The sequence below is a fragment of the Coloeus monedula genome, assembly GCF_965178545.1.
Source record: "Coloeus monedula genome assembly, chromosome: 14".
In the NCBI taxonomy this organism is placed as follows: Eukaryota; Metazoa; Chordata; class Aves; order Passeriformes; family Corvidae; genus Coloeus; species Coloeus monedula.
This window is the reverse complement of record NC_138794.1, coordinates 4,866,505-4,889,894: the sequence shown is the minus strand read 5'-3', so window position 1 is coordinate 4,889,894 and position 23,390 is coordinate 4,866,505. Positions and strand designations below refer to the sequence as shown.

The 23,390-nt window shown below is 43.4% G+C and overlaps 1 protein-coding gene across 1 annotated transcript in view; it reads left to right on the top strand.

The window, feature by feature from the left end:
• Nucleotides 1-21,138, top strand: part of ARNT2 (aryl hydrocarbon receptor nuclear translocator 2) — a 94,393-nt gene extending 73,255 nt beyond the window's left edge. The window contains exons 13-19 of the mRNA XM_082290472.1: nucleotides 5,681-5,753; nucleotides 5,911-6,034; nucleotides 10,100-10,199; nucleotides 12,782-12,920; nucleotides 15,753-15,918; nucleotides 18,466-18,602; nucleotides 21,005-21,138. Of these exons, the coding sequence (XP_082146598.1) occupies nucleotides 5,681-5,753; nucleotides 5,911-6,034; nucleotides 10,100-10,199; nucleotides 12,782-12,920; nucleotides 15,753-15,918; nucleotides 18,466-18,602; nucleotides 21,005-21,103 (838 nt within the window). The 3' untranslated portion in view covers nucleotides 21,104-21,138. The remainder of the gene's footprint in view (nucleotides 1-5,680; nucleotides 5,754-5,910; nucleotides 6,035-10,099; nucleotides 10,200-12,781; nucleotides 12,921-15,752; nucleotides 15,919-18,465; nucleotides 18,603-21,004) is intronic.
• Nucleotides 21,139-23,390: the final 2,252 nt, after the last annotated feature.

The following is a 23,390-nucleotide window of genomic DNA, read 5'->3' as shown; positions in this document are numbered from 1 at the left end:
TTTTAACAGGTACCTTTGTTTCTGTAACAGGGCTTTTCTGCATCAGGACATCTCCCAGTGTAGCTGTTCCTCTGTGTCGTTACCCCGTGATGCTTCCAGGACCTGGCTGTGCTGGGGGGAAACGTCACTTATCTGTTATGTCATTAAACAAGGCCATTGATCTCAATCCAGGCTGCCTTGAACTAACACAGAGCTTCCAGCAGCACAGCAGCTGTCCTGATACTGGAGGAAGGTTAGCCTGACTCCTGAGCCAGAAGAAAGTTCCATGTCCATGTTCCTTGTGACCATACCATTCTGTAGTTCTGGGCTCTTCTGCTTGAGCTGTGTCTACTCTTAGGACCTAATGAAGCTGGCAAAATTATTTCTTAGTAGGTTTGAGTGGGAAGGGTTCCTGATAGTTTAGGTCTGATAGGATATCCCCAAGTATGGGGGTGATCCAACTCCTTATCTTGAGAAATGAAATCATTCTGTCTTGGAATTAGTATTGTCAAAAATCTTTCATTTGACGTCTTAGGAGGAGGTAACACTCAGAGTGTGGTGGAGGTTCATCCCTGTGGACTGAGCAGAGATGCTTTTGGAGCCTGCTGAGTTCTCAGCCAGTAACTGCAGAAGCTAATCTGGCCTTGATTGCTTTATAGTTTTTTAATAAACATTTCTTCTTTCCAATATAAACTTAATCTATTCCTAAAATTAAATCTGCTTCTGCTCTGACCAGAGATTTCTTGCGAGGTCTTCAGCTGAGAGGAAGTTATTGGGTTTGAGATCTCAGCCTGTTAGACCATATATCAGAAATGCTGAACGAGCAGTCTGCTGGTGGAGGTGTCTGCTGAGAGCTCCACTGCAAAAACAAACCCCTGGGGCTTTGGCACTGGAGTTTGGAAGTGCCTCTGGGCATTCCTTGTCTTGCTTCTTTGGACAGGGCACATACCTGGAGTGGAAGGAAGGGCTGTGCATTCACTTACATGAAACCCAGCATCACAATTGTTTTCCTCACTTTTTTTTCTGCATACCCAGAAAGTTGGGCTTAAACCGAATAGTTAAGCTCATTGAAAACAGGCAATTGTGTCTTGAAATCAGACAGCTTGTCTGCACTGTGCATCAAAATAGCTATTTCCACATTTCTGCTGTCCCATAATATTTTCCCAAATAATTTGTATATGCAAAAACAGGCCTGCAAAGTATAAAACATCTTCTGAGGTTTGTCCCAGGCTGGCTTAATTGTGCTTTGTTCCCGAGAAGCCACGGATGAAAAAGTGGGGCTGGAGGCTTATGCTGTGTTGACTCTGGGAATGCTTTTTCCTGAGCCTGCACTGTACAGTTCAGCTTGGCACCACAGCACTCGCTGTGATGAGTAGGACTGTGCCAGCTCCTGGCTCTGCTTCCCTCTCTCTTGCTAGCTTTGAATAACAACCCAGAAATGCTGACCTAATATGGAAGTTGCCTGCTGCTACTTTGACAGAGGATGTTCCCTCTTTCCTGTCATGTTGAAAATGTTCTGAAATGGGCAAGATACAGCCCATTATACTCCTGCTTTTGAATAGTAGAAAGAATGCATCATTCAGACTGTTTTTTTTTTCCCCTTATTCTCTCCCCCTTCTCAGATTTCCAAAGAGGACTTACTGTAAAGTTCCTGCCTGTTACTGAAGTTCCTGCCTGTTTCTGGCTTTTTTTTTTTTTTCTCCAAGTTTGGGGTCATGTTTTGACTTCTGATTTCCCAGCTGCCCTGAAGAGTTGTACGTCACGGTGTAGCTGGTGATTTCCAACTCCTCATTAAACTGCTGCTGGGACTGGTGGTTTGGCACCAGCCCAGGTGTGTGTGGCCATCCCTGTGTGTTCCTGGAAGGTGTTCTGGGTCCAGTGAGGTGCTTCCCATGGAGACCAGGCAGGGCTGCCTTGCTCTGCCCAGCTGAAGGCACAGAGACAGGTTTGATCTGCCCATCACTGTGGTAACCGAGGCAGCCCCATAAAATACAGGCTTGAGGCAGTTAAAAATTCAGCATGGAATTGTAAAGACAATGTAGCTGAAAAATCTAGGTTTAAATCAGTGTTTAACTTAAGATAGCCTGAAGCCACAGAACATAACACACACAGTGTGTGTCTGTTAATGGAACAGCTCAAGTTGGTCAGTGAACAGCATTTTCCCAAAAGACTGTAGAGGGCAGTGATGATTCCAGTTGTGGAGGGATTAATTGATTTTTGCTGTTATTTGTTGGCTTGGTTTGGTCGTTCTGTTTCTTTTTCTGTTTGTTTCTTTTTCTTTTTTCCTTTTTTTTAAATAAAGATACTCCTTTGGAGCTTCACACAGTCAAATGTCCAAACTTGCTTTTGGTACAGAAGGATGAGGAAACATTAGGTTCAAATGTTCACTTAGTTCTTTGCAAAAAAAAAAAAAAAGAAAGAAAGAAAAGAAAACTTCTCTCAGTTTCACTTGGGTGTAGTCATCCAAGAGAAACTTCCTGGAGAAATGAAGCATTTAACTTTTTGCATTTGTGCTGTGTTCGGCTGAAGAGTCCCCTGTTTGACCACGTCTTCCTGTGTAGTTGGGACTGTTTGATTTCCAAAGAGAAAAAATAATTGTTATCAGCATTTATTTAATATACAGATAGAACAGTGTTTGAATATGATAATGCCGTGGTGGCAGATTATATAAAGGTCTTTTATATAGATATATATATATTTATTTATTTATATGTGTATACATCAAAATAAAGAAGAGACATACTTTTATGACCTTAGTGGAATATCTGATCTTTCATTTTCGGAAGCCCCAAATCCTACACTGCACTGTGTGAATTTATGAATCCTGTGGTTGTCCTGAGTCTTGAGACTTTCTGTGTCGGAGTGAGCTGGCACAGGTCACTGCTGGAAGCAGCCTGCTGGATGAATCAGCCTCTGGGAGAGATGCTTTCTGGTCTGGATTCTCGTGGGCCAAAATACTAAAGAGATCAACTATCCTGATAAAATTGCTGTTGGTGGTAGTGGTGGTAAAGACTTTCTCATGCTCTTGTGCCATCTGTGGTCTGTCTGATACTGGTGTTAGACAGACCCTTTCACAGGAGTCAGTTGAAGCTCTAGGCTAAAAGAGGGAGATACTGGGAATTTCTGAAAGAGGATTTTACAACCACAGCCCCAAGGCTTTTACTACTCTGCTTTTGTCCAAACCAGCCACAGGAAGCACGTGTGCCTGTATTACATAAAAATAGCTTGGTAGGGATGCAGTAGTGTTGTTTATCTCCCACCAAAGAGCCTGTTAACTTTAAAATTCAAATTGTTTTTCTTTACTCTGATGCTTGAAAAGGGAACCAGTGACTTCATAGAGAGGGCTTAACATCATCTCAAATGTAAAAAGAACTTGCACAATATCCTCCTTTTTCCTCCATGTGTATATACTAAAGTAAATTTGAAGTAACTATCAAAACCTTCTGATTTACTGAACCATTCCTTGTCCAAGCCAGGGGCTTTTCCAGTTTCATATTTACCTGTGAGTGAGTTACTGCAGAATCCTCTGTTGACCCAGACAATGCCTCACTTGCTGTGTTGGCTATCCTGTATAGCCAAGAAATTTTTCATTTACTCCTTGAACCCCTGAAACTGAAATTGAAACCAAGGACAATTTTTGGGTTCAAAGTCAGAAGGCACTTTGAGTTTTGCCCCAAACTGATAATAATCCCTTGTTCTGTTTCATTTTTACTGTCCAGCAGTTGGGTGACTGAAGGGACCTGCCTGTGTTGGCTGTCAGAAGGGCAGGGTCTGAAGCAGCCACAGCAGCAGCACTGAGCTCTCCCTGGTCGGCTGCTCCATGACTTGCTGCACATTTCCTTCCAGGTTTCAAGCACCATTTAAACTATTTATACAGCAGCAGCCAACAACAACAGAAGATGCTATCCTGGCTTTGCATTTCAGTCTTAATTAAGTGCAGCATAGCTTGCACAGAGTTCAGTAAAGATACATGCAACTATGTGGTTTTTATAGGAAGTGGATTTGGGGAGGTTGTTCCCAAAGTTCAGTGCTGTTAACACAATGTGGTGTTTATATTGTACTGCAGCTTAATGAGTATTAGAGATGAAAGATAGAGAAGGGTGAAGGAGCACTAAGTTAGAGAAGTGCCTACAAAACAAATAAGGAGTGAGTGTGCTGTTTGGTTTGGCTCATTTGTATGTATATGGCTGAATCAAGAAAACATTCTTTATAGGGAACAGAGGAGACCTAATGTGCTGTTTATTGACACACGCACCGAGTCGGTGGTAATAAAAACAAATGAAACAGTGTAATTAGCTTTCACGTTAACAACGGGATTTAATGAGTGTTTATTGTCCACGGGGTGGTATTTAGAAACTTCCCCATAGATTCCCCAGGATTAAATTGCCTCCCGTAGTTCTGTTGGTAAAGTATGCATTTTATGCTTGTGAACAAAGAATGTCTTTGCATTCCAGATGTAATTTTTAGGAATTTTCTGTTAGCTAAAATAATAGGGAAAATCCATGGCTCTCTAATGACCTGGAGGACTGCCTTTTTTTGCATGTTACTGCTAGGACAAAAGAGATTCCTTGTGTTATGTGTTCTCACACTGTAAGGCTTGCAGAAGGCTTTTGGCCACTTACTCTGACCTGCTGTGTGTTGCAGATCACAGATTTGTGCCATGAAGCATAGTAACTGACCAAAGTGTCTTCTGGAATAGATTCAAGGGATGGCAAAATCTATTACTGACTTCCCTAACTTGTTTGAGTGATTCCTCATGTTTCCCTCAGTTTGTGTCTAATTCGTCATTTGACTTTGTCTGCAAATTTGTCTCTCAATCCCTTGGCATTTGAATCTATTTCAAAATTTAAAAGAAGATTTGGATGAAAATCTGAAATTTAAGCCTGTGGCTAAAAATATATTGCAATTTTCCAGAGTTTCAAATCCACAATTTTGCTGTTTTGCAAAATCTCATCTATTCCTGGCTGTCCAAGTATCATGTCTCTCTGGGGGAAGATGCGCACAGTGTGTCATTCCCATTTTTTGGGGTGATTTTTCCTCCAGAAAGAGGCCAGAAACATACACAAACTGTGAGCAATGTCAAGGATCATTTACAAGTATCAAATCCAAGTATTTTGTCAGTTTAATCTTATCCTAATCTCTGAGCTCTAGCATGACTGGAGGGGTTTATAGGTTCTTTGCTAATTGAGCCGAGATGAGTGTTCTACCTGTGCAACTCCAGGCCAGAAGTTTTCTTGCTTGTTGTGACCAAGCAGCAGAAAGCAACTGTTAGTGGGAGGTGCAAAACATCTGGATAACCTTCCAGCTGCTGAGGTGTTCTGTCATTAGGCATCTTCCTGGAGAGCAAGCTTACTGTTTCCTTCAACAGAGAGGGGGTCTGGTGTGTTCGATGTTAACACGAGGAAGACGATGAATTAAGAATAGTGAATTTTTAAATCCTTTCTCAAGAGATTGTGTGCCATCCTCCATTACCCACGTACATTTCTGTGCTCTCACAGCAAAATTCTTCCTGTGCCCTTTTGCTTTCTGTGGTGCAGGTTTTCTCAGTGAGGAAGCTGTAAAACCAGATGGATCTCACAGGAAAGGATTTAGTAAATCATCTGAGAGACATTTCACTGGGATTGTAAAATAGGGGACTGTGACTATTCCTTTTTGTATCTTAATTGGTTTTTGTAAGAAAGTCACTTTGTCTCCCTTGCAGACAACTTCAGCAACAGCAAGCAGAACTTGAAGTACATCAAAGAGATGGGCTGTCATCCTATGACTTATCTCAGGTGAAATTTCTCAGATTTTTCTCTTTGTGCCTCTGATCATTTGAAATGTAAAACAGTAGCAGATTTCAGCCATACTGAAAGTACATTGTGACTCCCCCTGAATTCCTTTTAGTCAAATACAGTAGAGGGAATTACCTTCCTCTGTGTATCTCAACAGGTGCCTGTTCCAAGTATACCAGCTAATGTTCACGAGGGTGGAAAGTCTGTGGAAAAGCCTGATGCTATCTTCTCCCAAGAGAGAGATCCTAGATTTGCTGAGATGTTTGCTGGAATAACTGCTTGTAAGTGAATGTCCTTGATGTTTAATTTTTAATACTGTGTTAAGCTTGGTTACATGATGTAGAGCACAGCTTCAAGAGAATGAAGAGAAACTGCAACATGGCAGGGAATTTTCTAAGCAGCATCAGTCTTTGGGACATTTCCTAGGATCTCTCATTAGTTGGTGTTTCCCCTAAAGATGATAGCAGCAAATTAAAGGAGGGAAGGATGGCTTTTGTGTCATCAGGGCCACCTGGTTTTGTTTCTCTTTTCGCTTCACAGGGACACCTTAGGCACTGCTCTTAGATATTAAATATACTGAGCAGAACTTTCCATTTCTAAGTGTGTATATTTGACTTCTTAAACAGAATATATAAATTTATTTCTCTAAATAGGGATGTATTTCTCTAAATAGGGACAAGAAACTTACCATATAGTCTTAAGATAGGCTGCAGGTTTTTATCAAATCACCAGCTTTTGTATCAGTGCTTTCAGGGGCATATGGTGCCTTGAAGTGTCATAATGTACTTGTTGTCTGGTCAGTTGAGGCACCTCCAGTCATGTTACCTGGTTGTGAGGAGTCCCTACTCTTTTTCCCACAACTTTTGAACTTGTTAGCAAGTTCTACTAAGAGAGATAGGAGTCTCAGGAGCAGTATGTTGTTCTATATTCCTTGGAAATTACTGTGAGGACAGAGTCCTCACTGATGCCCTCACCAAAGGATTTCCCAGCCCTGTTCTAAGAGGGAACAGCCAGCTTGACAGCCATTGCCAGTCAGACAGATGGAGCTGTCTCAAAGTAGCCCCAGCCTGTGCTGCCTGTTGCCCTAACAGATAGAAGTCACTAAGGCTGGCAGCTGAAGGGATCATCTGAAATATATCTGTAGGAAACCAGGCTCATTAATTCCACTGCTTGTGGAAGAATTCATTGATTGTTTATTGTTCTTAACTGTCCTCACTGAAAAAGAGGAATTTTTACATTTGTTTTAAATAAATCAATGTGCAAGTGTCATGCAGTGCAGGGAGGAAACAACCCACAGGGTTTGACTCCAAGGGTGTTGGAAAGTGACCTCGCTCCGTTGGTTTCTTATGTCTGGATTGGCTTTTTCAAATGGAGAGAAGACATTGTAACTGCAATATATACTTGATAGTCTGTCCTCCTGTTGCTAGGACTTCTCTGCTGTTCCTGTTCATCTTTGTCTGTTTAACAGTGGAGTCAATAGCTGAGGCCATAAAAGGGGTCCATTAGAAGGTAGCAGGACTCCAACCCTAAACACCAGAATATGTTTTTCCAAGCAAGAACATCTTGCTTTTTGGCTGCCTTATTGGCTCTTTTTCAGGCAGCTCTCAGCTGTTTGTGGGGAGGGGTTAAGGTTAAGGGTGTCACAAGCTGTGAGGTAGCTGGGAGGTTATGTTCCTGGAAATGCCATTTCTCTTTTCATTCTTATCAATTTACAGGCTGTGCTTTTTTTGGGACATTCTCCCTCTCTGAATTTCTCATGGGAGCTGTGATCAAGGTCTCCTCTGAATGATAAAGGATGGTTCACGGTCAGGGATGAGATACCCTGTCCAAAACCAATATTGACAAGACTGCATGCTGCCTGCCAGACATTTGCATTATGTTGATACCCGATCTCATTCTGTAAGAGCATGGGCTGACACGGGGAGATTGCTGCCATAATTGCATGTAGTGGCCACACATAATTAAAACCCCAAAAGCTGGGAGAGGAAGCCTGGCTTTACTGATTCATGCAAGTGCTTTGAAGCACAGGATGATGCAGTTCTTAGAGAGAGATTCAGTCAAGGGGCAGAAATGTTGGAAATACTGGTCCTGCTGGGAGAAGGGGCATCACTGACCAGTACAGTGGTAGAGTTTAAAGAGAAACAAGTAAAACATACCAAAGAAAAAAAAATTCAGTGCTGTACCAAAGGTGAGAGCAGAGGATTGTGTGTAAAATCCTGAGTAGGAATACAGCTGGGAGAGATGTGGGCCGGATTCAGAGGTATTCCGGGTAAAGAGCATTCAGGGTAACTCAGGAAGGAGAATTAGCTGCTTGCAATTAGTTTAGCTGTTCCCTTTGTCTTGGCCTCATCCTGTGGCACAGACCCTGGTAGCTGCCATGGCAACTCTGCTGCACTTGAGGAATTCCAGTTCATTTGGGGCACTCTCAATTTCTCTGGTGAGTTGTTGTCAAATATCTAAAGCACCCACAGGATTTTGGCTCAATCTCTTCCAGCCCTGAGAGTTTGGTGTCCCTGCAAAGGGTGGCCTTAGAAAATGGGACATCTCATGCAAGAATGACATTACTGCAGAAAAAGATAGATTCATCTGTCCTTCTTCTCAGAGCTATCCCAACCCATTCTCAGTTCTTCCTACTATATATACAACCTTCTCTAGGCTTGTGCCCATTTCTCCCTGTTGGTTTTTTTTTTTTTTTGATACAAGAGCACAATTTTGCAGCCCAGCCTTGGTTTCTGTGCTGGCCAGTAGGTAGTCAGGGAGGAATTTCTACAAATTTCTGCATTACAAAGGACAAGCAATGACAGCTTGCATCAGTGGCATCCACAATCCCTCCCCAAGGCTCCTCTGAGGGAATTTGAGGTGACTTTTTTCTTTTGGGAGGCAGGCTTAGATTCTTGTTAGGAACATAATGTAAGAACAACTTAGGTAACAGAGAAGAGCCTGGTGTGTGTTGGAGGCCTTTGGTGAGTCACGCTCAGGAGGTCTCTAAAAGCTAGGGAAAGCTAAAAAAATTTAAACACCTAAAAAATACTTCTGTTACGTATGAGTTGAGTGGGCCTTTTGTCCAAGAGAGCATCTTGTGAAATGAGTGGGAATCTGAAAAGAGCAAAGGGGAAAATGAGGAGGCAGACTTGATTTCTAGGCCTGTCAGGTACATACCAACACATGGTTGCAAAACCATCAGTGAGTTGCAGGGTGTTTTGCACTTGGAGGGGAGATGGAGAAAGTGAATAAAGGGTGATGTAAATTATTTTAAGAAAACTAATAGTGAGATTTCCCTGGGCTTTGGAATAATCCAGTGCCAGAAAATTAAATTAAGGTGCTATTCACCCAATCTTGTTTCATTCAATCAGAGATTGATCTCCAGTTGCCACATTAAGGGTAGACTATAAAAGTTAATGCCATTTCTTTGTGCATGTTACTCACTATGCTCCTTTGTCTTCCACCCCTCTGGGGTGCTTCCATCCTGTTTCATGGCTCCCCATCCTATTTCATGGCTCCCCCAAGCCACAAAAGGACAGCACATTCCACGAGAGACTTGTGTTTTGCCTTGCCACAGCTCAGGTATGCAGGTCTTGTGACATTCAGAGGCAGAGTGCCTCCAGCCACCTGTGGGGCTGCAGGTTGTCACCCCGAGATGAGCAGGCAGTGCCACCAGGCTGCCAGGGAGGTGGGTGCTGCTTGGGCTGTCCCGAGGGAAGCAGATCAGCAGCTGGTTAGGAGAGAGCTCTTGGACACCCTTCCTTGGGTTCTCTAACCCAGTGGGGTGTCAGTCTGTGGTAACAGCAGTGGGGCTGGAGGGCTTTTCCTGGTGCCAGAAATGTGCCCTCACCTGAGCCACGGAGGTGCACGTGCACCTTTCTCAGACCAGGCTTGTTTCATGTGCCATCCCTCCATCCCCCTGGGCAGACCCTCACGCCTTTCTTCCAGAAAAGCTTTGTTGCCCTTTCCACTCTGTGGCTGGGGGCTGTGCACCACTCACTCCCCACTCTGGCCAGAGCTGTGCTCTGTCCAGTTAGGAGCAGCTTCCAGCAGGTCTGGGCTGTGTGGCCAGAGGGCACAACCAGCACAGCGTTCCATGCAAACAATGGCATTAACGAGGCACAGCCTGTGAGGAGGGTATAGAGGAGACACAAACCAGCTGTGCCTCTGGTTTCACACTGAATTGTCATACAGCCCTTTTGTGTCATTGCTAATGTGTTCCACAGGGCTTCTTCATGGAGCTTGAAGAAGGAAAGAAAACTTCCTGCTGCATATATACACTGCAATTGTCTTTAAATAATTTTTCCTTCATTATCTCCTCCCCTAAATAAATTCTTTTTCTGTCATTTGTTTTTCTCTTGTAGCAGATAAAAAAATGATGGCTTCTGCATCCACAGCTGGAAACCAGCAGCTTTACTCACAGGGAAGCCCATTTCAGCCAGGACACTCAGGAAAGACTTTCAGGTATTTAGTCCAGATCCTGAATGTATCAGTTTCTGTCTGAGAGTGGGGGACTGTCCCCCTTCAGTGTGGTGGAAACAAAACCAACCCAAGGTGCAAGAGCTTTCTTTACATGAATGAATTTTACTCTGTGTACACTTCACTGCTGCAGGTATCTTATCACTTACTCTGGGCTTACAAGCTGAGATGATTTGGGTATCTCTCTTAAAAATATTGTCTGGTAAGTAGGTATTTCTTGCTGTGAGAATGTAATTGGAAAAAAAGCTAAGAAGCATCAACAAATCCTGAAGGGAAATACTCTTGAGAGGTGACAGGGTCAGAGATCTGAGGAACATTCAGCCAACCTAGGAAGGTGCAAAGATTTGCTTTGCACTCACAGCTGTCACTGCTCCTGCAGGCTGCCTTGAAGGGCATTGATGTGGGTACCTCATCAAAGGGAACAGAGGGATGCTGCATCCATAGTCCTGGGTGAGGACTGGGACAGAGGCTGGATGCTTTTCTAAGGCAGCTTCCAAATACACATAAGGTGGTGGTCTGGCATGTTCCAAGGCTTTTTTAAATTACTGTAAGTGTGTGTCACTTACCAGCTGGCAGTACAGGTTTGCCTAATCTGAAGTTTGTCTTCGTTTCTGGTCGCTTCTGGAGAGTGTGATAACAGCAACTGTACTTACCTTAGTGCCTTGTGATACCACCACTGTCTTACTGGAGTTTCATTCTCCTGTTCAGACCAGGCAAGGCTGTGAAAGTGAGGGAACAGCCATTCAGAGCCTCTCGGTTCCAGGAACTGGAAAACATTGGCAAACACTGACTTTGTTTAAACCAATGTGCTCTTAAAGTTGTAATTGCTAATAATCTCAGTGGGGAGAAGTAAGATCCATGTGAGTGTGTTTTGTCAAATTAGAGCCAAGTATAACTTGGGGAGATATGACAGTAAATTAAAATGTCTTTTAATTGGCTGTTGTGTACTACTGGGTGGCTGACTTGCCATCGTGGGGTTTGGTGTGTGTTCTGTTCGTTTCCTGTGTTAATTCCTGATGTTTAACTATAGCTTTTTTCCTAATGCTATTCTGTTACATCAAGTAATGGCTTGCATTTCTGCCAGCACTTCCACTCTCAATGAACTGGCCCCTTTGAATAATCTCCAGCCTGGCCCATGCAGTCACTGAGCCTGGGCAGTCTCTAGGCACTATTCTGCAGAATCCTGCTCTCAAAGTACGTGTTCCACATACAGTCCAAGCTCCTTAGATGATGGGACTTGCCAGTCCAGCTGAGAAGATGTTGGCAGTAGGGCCAGCCCTCCCCTGCAGCTGCTGTGTGCTCCAGCCAGATTTAGATGGACTTTCTGGTCTACGTTTCCCTCTTTGGAGACTCTGTGATAGTAAAAAAATAAAAACAAAATAAATTTTTAAAAAATTAGAAAAACTCTGCAAAGAATTTCTAAACATACACTTTGCTTTTAGGCAGCTTAAGAAATCCAGAATAACAACTCCAATATTCAAATGCCTGCCACGTTTTGCTTACACTCTGGGAGGGATTCTGTCAGCCTTCTCCAAGGATTCAGATTCCTGCTTTCTCTCTGTTCAGCCTTGTTTACTTCTTTCCCCAATCTGCTCTCTTCTTTCTGTGTAAGATTGTGAAAATAAACAATAGGGAAGGGATTGGAGAAAAGAACAAGCTGTTTCAGTGGATGCACAGAAGTGGTTTTGTGTACTGTCTTCATTTTTATTCATCTATATATGACATGTAAAAAGTATGGTTTTATGTATAAAAGTACAGTCACAATGTGTGGTTGTGTAGATTCTGTTGCTCAAGACTTCCATGAGAATAAAATAGTGATGTGGAGCTGTTCCTTCATAAATTTTTTCTTATAATTAGGAATTTCTGGGTATTTCTCTCTAGTGAAATTCAGTAATTAGGAAACAGCTAACATATAAAAAAGTTCCTTAAAAACATTATTTTTTATTAGTAGTAGTGTTTTAAAGTTACTACATGAGTTTAACTTCCTGTCTTGATTATTCTTTTGCCTGGGTATATAACTGCCTGTTCTTCTTGAGCATCAGTTGGTGAAAAAAGGAATTAAAAGCCCTTCTTTTTAATATGTAGCACATACTTCATTTCCCAGGCAGGAAACAAATAAGGAAGTGCTTATAAGTATCATCTTTTGTGCCCATCTTCATTTAAAATGGCATTTAAGCAAATGCTTAAATACTGTTGACTTTAGGCACAAATTTATGATGAAGTACCTGCTCAAATACTCTCTGCAAGCAGGATTTTTAATGCATTAAATGTTAAACTGGTGTGGGGCTAAGTGTGCATGCACTGTGTGTGAGACTTTTTATTCTTAGAAGCCCTTTCCAAGAGATTCCTGAAGTCTAAATCAAAGTAATTTTGCCTGCTGTGTCTATTAGAGCTGACATTTTAGAATGCCAATATGTTTCATAGTTTTGTGATGGTTTTCGGTCATTTTTTCATCAGGATAGAGTGAATAATTCGTTTTAATGTATCGTCACTATTTCTGTATCTGGGGTTTGTGCCTTGAGAATGCGCCCTACGAATGAGGCTCTGTCTGTGTTCTGAACCCTTAGTTCCTCTGTGGTGCATGTGCCTGGTGTCAACGACATCCAGTCTTCCTCCTCAACAGGCCAGAACCTGACACAGATATCCCGGCAGCTCAACCAGAGCCAGGTGGCCTGGACAGGAAATCGCCCACCATTTCCAGGACAGGTACTGGTTTCGAGTGCTTTATTTTCATGGTCATTAAAGATTTGCACTCTCTGTGCTTTTTACAGAAGTGTTAGTAAACCCATTTATAATGTCAGTGTAATTAATTTGTGGTTGGGGTGGAGCTGGTCCCTCGCTTCTGTTCCTTGGCAGGGTGAGCAGCTGCCCCACGTGCAGCCACATTTGGTTTGGGATGGTGTTCATTGAGGTGGCAGCTGCTGCACTGACCCAAACCCCAGTGCAAGGTCTTGTCCTGCATTTGTTTTATGTGTGCACTGGATGAAGGAAAAAAGGACAAATCTTCTGCTTTAGTATTAAGCCTGTGAATTAAATCTTTCTTGGAGCAGCACCTTGCACCCAGCAATGTTCCCCACTGTTATCAGGGTGGGCAGAAGGGGCACGTACAAATCCAGGCATGGATTCAGAGCAGAGGCTGCTCAGCCTGTTGCCCCTCTGTTAGCACTGCCCAGTGTAGCTGACACTACTGGAGGAAACAGCACATACCTCCATCAGATGCGCTGTGCTTGTCAGTGTTAGCCCAGAAATCATTTCTTGTTCTGTGTAACAATTTAAAAAATGCTTTGAAACGCTATTAAAAGACAAATAATATGAAATAATCAAGCTTGATCTTAATAATGCTGCTCTTAATCACTCCTGAGTTCCCATTGTTTGGCAGGCCAGAATGGCATATTGGGGTGGTCACTAAATAATGTTTCAGTAACTGAAGTGTTTCCACATTAATCACTGATTATTCCCAGCCCTCAGTGTGTCATGGTTATCTGTCACACCTGGTTAATCAAATCCAGTCATAACATTAACTCGTTTCTTTAAATCATATGGAAGGTGCCGAAAATGACTAAAACAAATTACTCATCCCTCTTACTGCACAAATTCTGTCCAAGTCAACTGAGTTTGTATATGAGTGTAAGGAAATTGGAATTCGTTCGTCCATCTTAAATAAAGTAAAATAGAGTTAGGCCTTGCAGAAGTGACATGCAGAGCGCCCACTGCCATTGTGGAAACCTTCAGAAATGTACAATTTCTTAGCTTGGAACTGAAGATTTAATAGTATCTTCCACGTTATATGCCTATTGGGATCTGTTTTCCTCCCCCAGCTCCCCTGCATTTGCCCAAAAATCATGGAGTCGTTAAGTTTGGAAAAGACCTTTATGATCACCCAGTCCAACCATTAACCCACTGCTGCCAATTCCACCACTAACCCACGTCCCCACGTGCCACATCTGCACATCCTTTCAACACCTCCAGGGATGGTGACTCAATCTCTTCCCTGGGCAGCCTCTTCCTGTTCTTGACAACCCTTTTGGTGAAGGAATTTTTCCTGCTAAGAAATGATGGGAAGTGGCTCAGTGAGCACTTCTGCCAGCTCCCTCAGTGCCCTTGGGTGGACCCTGCCCAACCCCATGCACCTGTGTGTGTCTGAGTGTGTGGATACAAAAATGCTGCTAGCAAGGATTTTCTTGCTATTTTCTAAGTCCATGAGAGACTTTTCTCTCTCACAGAAGAGGTAGCAGAGTTATATAAACGACCAAACACCTGCAGCCTTGAAAAGTCTTGTTTATGGTACAGTAGAAAAATATTTTGACAATGGATGTTTTAGGATTTTAGCCAATCACCCCCAAGGGGTGGCTGACCCTTTGTCCAATTAGACTATGAAGAAAAAAGTCTATAAAAGTGTTTGTAAAATAATTCAATGAATCAATCTTGCTGCACAGTTCCTGCCTGCTGGATCTTCTCTCCTCCTCCTCCCTACAGCTGTGGGACACGGTGATATACCCTAGAGCCCAGGCCTGTGGTAATATGAGTGGTGTAGCAGGTCACTGACCTTTTCCCCTTGGATTGTGGGGGCTTCATTCTATCCCTCTCTTCCAGGGAAAACCAGCTTCATTTGCATGCACTGATTGCCACTAACAGTGCACATCATTACAGGCATCCAGAGATGTAATCACCTTTTAATTTCTGTTTGTGGGATTGGTTAGTGAGTTTTTCTTGGGACTGCTGGACTTACTCATAATGTGGGAAATGGTTTATAAGCAGATTCTGTCTGTGCATTAGCACATGACTTGGGATGGAACACTTCACTCCCTTTAGTCTCAAGCTGTACATGTCTCAAAGCAGCCTCTGCAGTGTTTCATCATTTGTATAACATTCTGGAAGATCCTGTGACAGAGCCATTATGTAGGTGAAATGACAGCAAGCTGGATTTTAGTACCTTTGAATTAACTCAGCTGCCCAATTAAAGCAATGTTAGACTGTTTCTTCTCTTCTACCAGGACTTGGTGATTCACCCTTCCAGGCCTTTTGCAAAGCAAAATAACTGCTGCCTGTATTTCATAGGCAGGGAGAGAAAGCAGCTCATTAGTTTTGAAACTTCTTTGGCCATTTAGTCCCAAGCACTGGATACTCTGGTCATGTAAGACCTGCATGTGTCCTGCAAGACATTCAGGTAACTGATTTTACTGTGGCACTGCAAGATCAATACACCTGGAAAATAAAGATGAATTCTCCATACCTGTTCTGTTTGAGATTAATCCTCATAACAGTGGTGAAGGAAATCCTGGTTTTCCAAATACCTCTGATAGAGTACATGTGAACTAATCAGCAGGAGAGCTGTAAATGTTGGTTTATAGTCTGTTGTATTCCTTCTGCAGCAGTAAGCTGGCTTGGACAGAAATGAAATACGGCTGAGAGAGGAAAAACGTGCCTGCTGGCATCCACAGAGTTTATTTAGTCTTTGCTTTATGTTGTAAAAGGTGATTCTGCTGTGCTGTTCCTCACCAATAAAACTTTTTCCTTGTTTTACCCTTTACTCTGCAGCAAATTCCATCTCAGTCTGGCAAGGCTCAGTCATCTCCCTTTGGCATTGGAACAAGTCACACCTACCCAGCTGATCCATCATCCTACAGCCCCCTGTCCAGCCCAGCCACCTCTTCTCCAAGTGGGAATGCCTACTCCAGCTTAGCAAACCGAAGTGCAGGCTTTGGTAAGTTTTAAATGGTGTGACACAGAAATGCTCATAAAAACGAAACTCTTCAGCATTAACTCCATTAAAAATCCTCCAGATGGTTCTTTTGGTGGGTCGGGTGGGAAACCCAGGTGGTGAAAGGGTTTTGCTTTCTGCTGCTGAGTAGAGAGGACAGAGCTGACCTGTTGCCTCCCCGCTGCATCTCCTCCACATCCAATACACTTCAGAATATTGTGTCATTTTATGGTATGAGGGAATTTTTTTTATTTTTTCCCAGTAAATGGTGTCCTGAAAGATTCAGAAGTTGCTCGTATCACTGGTAACCATCCTCCCAAATTGTGGTCAGCTTCTTCAATTTCTTTCTACTTCTCAGAAGAACACTTAAAAGGCACAAATTTGCATTTTTTTTCATTTTTTATCTTCTTTTTCATGGTGATGTCCTCTTGCACAGAGATTGCGTGTTGGTGTTTGGCTGGAAACAGGATTTATTTTGTACCCCCACTGCTACTAACCTATTCAGAGTAGGTGCCAGATTTTGAAATGGTTTTCTTTTCCTATTATGTGCTAATTTAGTGGCTTTCAGACCGTGACCCCAGTAGGTGACCCCTTGGTAAGTTTTCTGCACTCCACCAGAATAGTAATATTCGAGAGTAAAAAATTTAATGGATTCCATGAAAAATGTCACTGGCTGATAATAATGTGCAATTCCAAAAAGCACAGGTAGCAGTGTGCTAATGTGTGATGTTTCCTCCTGTCCCTGGGGAGCAGATCTGGCACAAACCTGTTGCAGACGGGCCCTGCTGGTGCCTAGAAAAAGGGCATTGAGATGGAATTCTTCCCACACAGCTTATTCCTGCCTCCATTTCCATTTGCACCAGGCATTGTACATTTGTTTATGAGACAGCCTTGTATTTCAGGCTTAAGCTACTTGGCAAGAACCCTTTCACTTAATGAGAAACATCTCCTGACCTACATCAGTTTGGGTGCTATTAATAACACAGCCCTCACGGAGACGAATGGCTTCGACCGCCGGCTGGCAGGAGCTGTTCTGCTGAAAAGAACCATCATTTGTTTCCCTCAGTTAATTTCAAAGTGTTGTTCTGAGGGGGGAAAAAAATCCAAAACAAACTTGCAGCTTTCTTTTATGGCGTAGCTTAGATGAATTGTATTTTGGCCCTTAAAATGTCTGCAGGGTTTTTGAGTCAGCTGAATTACTGCTTGTGGTAATGTCAGTAAGGGAAGAACTGTAGTCATCTACTTGGGATGTGATAGAAATGCATCACTACAGCCTGTTTACTTTCCTGTAAAACCTTCCCTTTTTCAGTTTTGCATGGCTTTGCTGGTACCCAGAGGGATGGGGTTAAACACGTGTGGCTGTATTTTCTGAAGTTGGGACTGTGAGTAGTGGCTGATTTGACGTGATTGAGTCTGGCTATCAAAGGCTTGTGTGGCACAGCACAGGTGTGGAAGTTCAGCACAGGAAATTTGGCACCCTTGGCAGAGGATGCTGGTGATCGGGAAGGACCAGACATACACAGCTTGATCCTCTGCTGTGAGAGGGAAACAGGCAAAAATAGCTGGAGCAGTTATAGAGAAAAAAACATGAAGAAGGAAGAGGAGGAAATGTTTGGAAGAAAAGCATGAGCCTGGTGGCAAGCTTTCTAAAATGCTAATTCTTAGAAGGAGATACTGTAACTAATGAATGGAAAATTGTCCAAAAATATTGTAATTCAGTGGCAGTCTGTAGAAATGCAAGGTAAAATGAGTCCACCTTAAGTGTAATCTGTTACTGTGTACTCATGAAAAATGTATGTGTAATCGGTAACCAAATTAATGTGTGGCAACATGGTTTTTTTCTGGTAAACTATTTAGAAGAAATTAATCTCCTGGAAATCATCACTTTAAGTGTATTTACAATAAAGCCTTGCTATTCTTGTTACTCTGTCAAATGTAAATGGCCTCAGACTTCTAAGAAAGTATCACCATACTGACAGGATAATAATTTGCTATGAAATGCATATTAAATAAATCACTTTGCAGCTGTATCATTGGAGGACAAGACAGTCCAGCCATGCCTGTATTTAATCAGTGAGGCTGTTGTCTGTTGATCATGGTGTTTCTACATCTGCTTAAAAAAATCCTGGATCTGCTTACATGCTTTTTAGATGAGTAGCAAACTGTGCACCCACTGCTCTGCAAGAATTCAGTTTTTTGAAGAGAAAGAGCATTCAGATGCTGAAGTTTGGTTTTAAAGTGAAATGAAAAAACACTCCTTATTATTGATTAAAAAACTACAGGGAGATGCTTGAAAATTGTCTTCCAGTGCCTGGCTCACCGTGTCACTGTGTGTTTTGCTCTGGGCAGTTCATGGCTGTGCAGCCATGGCCCTGAGCTTTGCTCTGGGGCTGAAATGCCCTCCAGCTTCCTCCTCATGGGGCTGGTGTCACTCAGGGCCTTTCTCCAAGGCTCCTTTGCAAATCCAGGCACTGATGGATGCCACACCAAAGCTGGCAGATGTTTTGGAGGAGCTGCTCTCTGACTTCTGCCCTTTCCTTCCCCATGCAGCTGAAGGTGGCCAGAGCAGTGGGCAGTTCCAGGGGAGACCTTCTGAAGTGTGGTCCCAGTGGCAGAGCCAGCACCACAACCAGCAGAGTGGCGACCAGCACTCGCACCCGCAGCCCAGCCAGACCGAGGTGTTCCAGGTGAGGAGCGCTCAGCGAGCCCAGAGTCCCTCTGAGAGCCCTTCAGTTCTGAGAGAAGAGCCATGGCCCTCAAGGATCAGGGTGCAGCAGGGCCTGGAGCACTTCCCTGCTGCTGTCTGCTGCCATAGGCCTGCACTGCTCTTAGCTGCCCTTAGCTACTGAGGTGGCTTGGGTTTCTGCCACACAGCAGCATCTTTGCTGATGTAAAACACTGTTTTCCCTTCTCTTTGCACCCTGTACTTAGGGCTTGCATCTTTTGCAGAGAACCTGTGAAGTATTCCCAAGTGAAGTGTCTTTTTCATTCTGGTGCTGCCCTCTGACTTCTCAGGTTCAATTAGGCATCAATGTCATTCTCTTTGACAGTTCATGCAGGAAAGGAGTCTGATACTGCATAGCAGATAGTGACCAATAATTTTTTAAGGTTAAACCCAGTCAGATATCAGATAGGTGGTAAACAGTCGTCTTCATCTACCTAATTAGCTATAATTCTGAGCCTTGACTACACATAGTGAAGTCCTACTATAGAGTAGGCTTTCAGAAGTTGTCTAATAACATACCTGTCCTTGCCTAACTGGTTTTTAAATTAGATGAAGACGACAGTTTACGAGAATACAATGCAGATAAATGCAGGAAAGACAGTTCAAGCCCCAAGCAAGGTTTAGAAGTGGGGCACCTCCTTATCTTTCGGAAAGTAAATTCACCTGCAAGATTGGGTTCGTGTGCAGCTGCTTGCAGGAACGCTGCAGAAGAGATGTGAGCATGGGAATACTCCTGTGTGCATGAACCAATGCTTCCACACAAGATCAAACAACAGCACTTCATCTGGAATAACTGCCTGTCTGTGTGCTCTAAGCCATGGCCCAGGCAGGACTGGTGCATTGGTCTGTTGCATCTCTTTGTGTTAGCAAAGTTTAGTTGCTATCCAAGAGGATATGCAGGGTAATTCCAGTGGCGCTGAGGACAGCATGGTTTGATGGCCAGCAGAGACATGGGGCTCCAGGCAGTGTCTTGCTTGTTTCTTAACAAACTTCTCATGGAGTTAGTGGAAAGGAGGACCATGGGATAAAAGGAGAACTGGGCTCATCTGCAGAGCTCTTGGAGGCGAGCGTGCATTTGGAGGGAAGTAGGATAATAGCTGGATGTGATAAGAAACTTGGATGAGTTTAAAGGCCTCCAAGAAGTTGCTTGGATTGTTTGTGCCCAAAGCCAGCCGTGGGTTAGCTGGGCTTAAGGAGAGAGGCAGACTCAAGAGGAGACCTTGCTGAATCTGTGCCTGAGGAGACTTTGCCACAGAGGCCCCAGCAGCAGAGATGCCTTCAGAGATGGAAATGTAGACAGGAGGGGGCAGCTACAGCTTCCCTTTGGCTGTGAGGGAATGTGGGAAAACATGAAATAAATGCAAGTTTTGGTCAGAAAATGAAGGCTGACCCTGGCAGCTCAGACTCTGCCAGTCGTGTTCACCGTCTCTCTCACCATGTTGACAGGGATGCTGTGAAGACTTCAGATGGATTTTGATCAGTCTTTATTTTGGGGGAACTTCACAGTATGCAGCAGCTCTTGGTTGTTCTTTCACAAAGCAGATCCTGTGAGCTTTCTTACTTGTTCTTTTGGTTTTGTTTTATTGTAAGGATAATGAGCCATCCCTGACAAGACTTGGCTTTGTGGTAAGAGCTTATTATTGTAAGGACTGACAGGAAAAGCAAGCATAAACTCGGGTTTTCTCAGCAAGGGATATCTTTTCCCTGTGGCTTCAGTCTCCAGCTGAGAGGAAAGGTTGAGTGTTTTATGAAGGCTCCTGCAGGGACCTCACTTGGCTCAAGACCCTTGAGAGCAACTACCACGAAATCCCATTTCTCCTGAGTTCCTGCTATTTCCTCTGCCTCTGTACATTCATGAAGGCTGCTTGGGCACCTTGTTAGCTGGGGTGGATGTCCAGTGTTGGGTGTTGCACAGAGCAGCGTTCACCTAGAGAAGTGCTGGTGAGGAGATGAGACCTTGCCCAAGGCCATCCTGACACAGCTGGAGCTCCAGTGTGTGAGATGTTGTGTACTCCCCATGCAGTGAAACCAGAGAGTTTGCTTCTCTCCGTACGTAGCTGCCCATTCCAAGGGGAGCTGTTTCAGTCTGGGAGGAGTAGGAGGCAGCTCAAATAGATTTTATTCAGAGGAGCAGTCCAAAACTTCTGTCCTGCTTAAGTCCCACCTCTTGTTCAAAAACACTGCAGCAAAACAGAAGTAGCACATAAACCTTAGCCCAGCCCCCTGCACAGGTCTGGTTTTCACCTTACTTATCTAAACTTGGCCTTTTCTGGTTTTACACTGAAAAGATGAACAGGAAACAGTTTGTGTCTGGATAATGTGTTGGCAAGTGACACTTCACTTTGATTTTTCCTTATCGTGCAGGACATGCTGCCGATGCCGGGGGATCCCACACAGGGTACTGGCAATTACAACATTGAAGATTTTGCTGACCTGGGCATGTTTCCACCATTTTCCGAGTAGCTTGCGAAGCAGAAATGGAAGTTCTTCTTCTCCAAGGCCATTTCAGTGTAATTTTGGCGCTGCTTTTTCTGTGTTGCATTTCTATAGAAGCTACTAAACCAGAAGACACATTTCTCATGTTTCAGATAGTGGTGTAGGGCTTGCTCTCTCCTCCTTGGGGTGCATCAGTGCCGACAGAGGAGCTCCAGCACTTGGTAGTGTTCATTGACAGCTGCATTATTATTTTTTTTATTTTATTGTCATCTACCTCAGAGATAAAAATTTTGCTTGTTTTAAAAAAAAAAAAATCTCTGAGTCTCAAATATTTGAATGTGAATGATACATAATATTTCCTTTGAATGGTAATTTTTCAATAGATAACGAAGTAACAAAGACTAACAGAGAAAAGGTAAGCTCATGTCTCGTTACAGTGCCTACCGCTCAATTTCGATGCCTTGCTTTAAGCTTAAGTTTCTGAAAGCAGACACAATATTCTGTTTTCTTCGATTCTTGTAGGTTTTAGGTCACTTTAAATGTTGAGATTAAGCAACATAATGTAGGCCTCTCTCACCAGAAGATTCAGCTCTGCCTTTTCTAACTTAAACTTGAATGTGTGTACATTTTGGTACTTTATGTATATCTTGTGCTGTATGAAGTGATTTCCTGTACTGGTTTCTTTTGCCTTTACAAAGGGTCCATTCTGGAGTGTACTGAAAAGGTTGATGATGTATGTGAAGGATTTGAATATCGTGGAAGTCTCCATCACTTCACATAGGTGTTCTTACTTTTAATTCAGGTGGTTCTCTATTCAGAACAAACATTTACTTACATAAGCTATTAGTCTGGTTTTGCACTGAATTGAGGCCTATAACCTTGTACATTTCTCACTGGCTGCTTTAACTATTATTGTTCTTGCTTTCCCAAAAATATTGCCTCTTAAAAAATGACTGTAAACACATCGAGATTGCATTTTCTATATTAGCTGCATTTCCTTTCTGTGAAGTACTTTTTTATACTGTGAAACCTCACATTTTAACAGTGCAGGGTGGTGGCCTGTTACTAGGAAATCATTCAAGCTCATTTGCTGCAAGCAATGAGAAGGTTTTGTAGTGTGTAATTTTTTTAGAGTGAGTTGGTAATAGATATTGATTGGACTGTTGTCCACTGCATACACAGTGATAACTTGAATTTTTGCTTGGATTCCCAAGCAAATGCTTCTGTTAAACCCTGTTAACCCTATTCCGTTAAATATGGGATTTTCAGCTTACCAAGTTTGTTGAGGACTCTTGGCTGCTCTGAATGCCGTATGCTTTTCCAGAGAGGTAAGTTAATCACCTTCCTCTTGGGCAAGTCACCTGCCTTATGTCTTCATCAGAGACGTGGTAGGAATCTTTTTGTTCACTATTTCATATGCATGATAACTTTACAGAGGCTGGATTGTAAGGATTTTATCTTGATCATTTCTTCTGGGATGGGAGGAGAAAGAATTGCTCACGATGCCCCGAGTTCCTGCATGCAGGTTGTTCATAACCTTGAGGTTGGGTGGTGGTAGCCAGCCTCTGCAGAGGAGGAGTGGGCAGCTTGCCTCAGCTTTTGGACATTCAGGGGCCATCACGGACCTTGAAAGAGCAGCCCCAGGGCGTAGCCCCCATCCAGAAGATCTCAGTGTGTGCAGCGATGCTTAGGCTTCACAGGATTAAGCTCTGCCTTCTCATAGCCCCTCTCTGGGTTGTCTCTGAGGCTGGGGAACATGGTGCATATCACCACAGTCCATATTTTTGGGATAATGTGCTGGAGAGCAGGCAGGCCCTGCCCCCACAGCCCGCTCTGGCCATGCAGGTTTCAGGCGATCGTGACCCAAGGACATGGCTGGCACAGGTGGGGCTGTGCCCATCTGACACTGCTGTCCCAGCCTTCTCCCAGATCAGCATGCAGTGTTCAGTAGCCAGGAAGAGTCCTTACTATTTCTCTCACTAAATCTGGGACCAATCTCTTACCCTATGTGCAAGTGGGGCTAGGGAGTCTTTTTTTTTTAGGACAGTTTTGTATATTTCTAGATGAAGTACTGGAGAGGCCTCAGATCTCCTGGTCTGCACTTGCCTCACCAAATCACACTGAGAACAAACAAAAATCCTCCTATCTCTTCTCCCCCAGAGATCAGGAAAATACCATCTTAGGTGAGCAAGCCATGTGCTTATGCACTCTTCTTTTAAATACATGGATGTTTACTCTCTTGGAGCCATCTCCCTTTCCCCTCACGCTGCTCAAATGAGTGACTGCTCATGGAATTGGATAGGCAAAGCTCTGC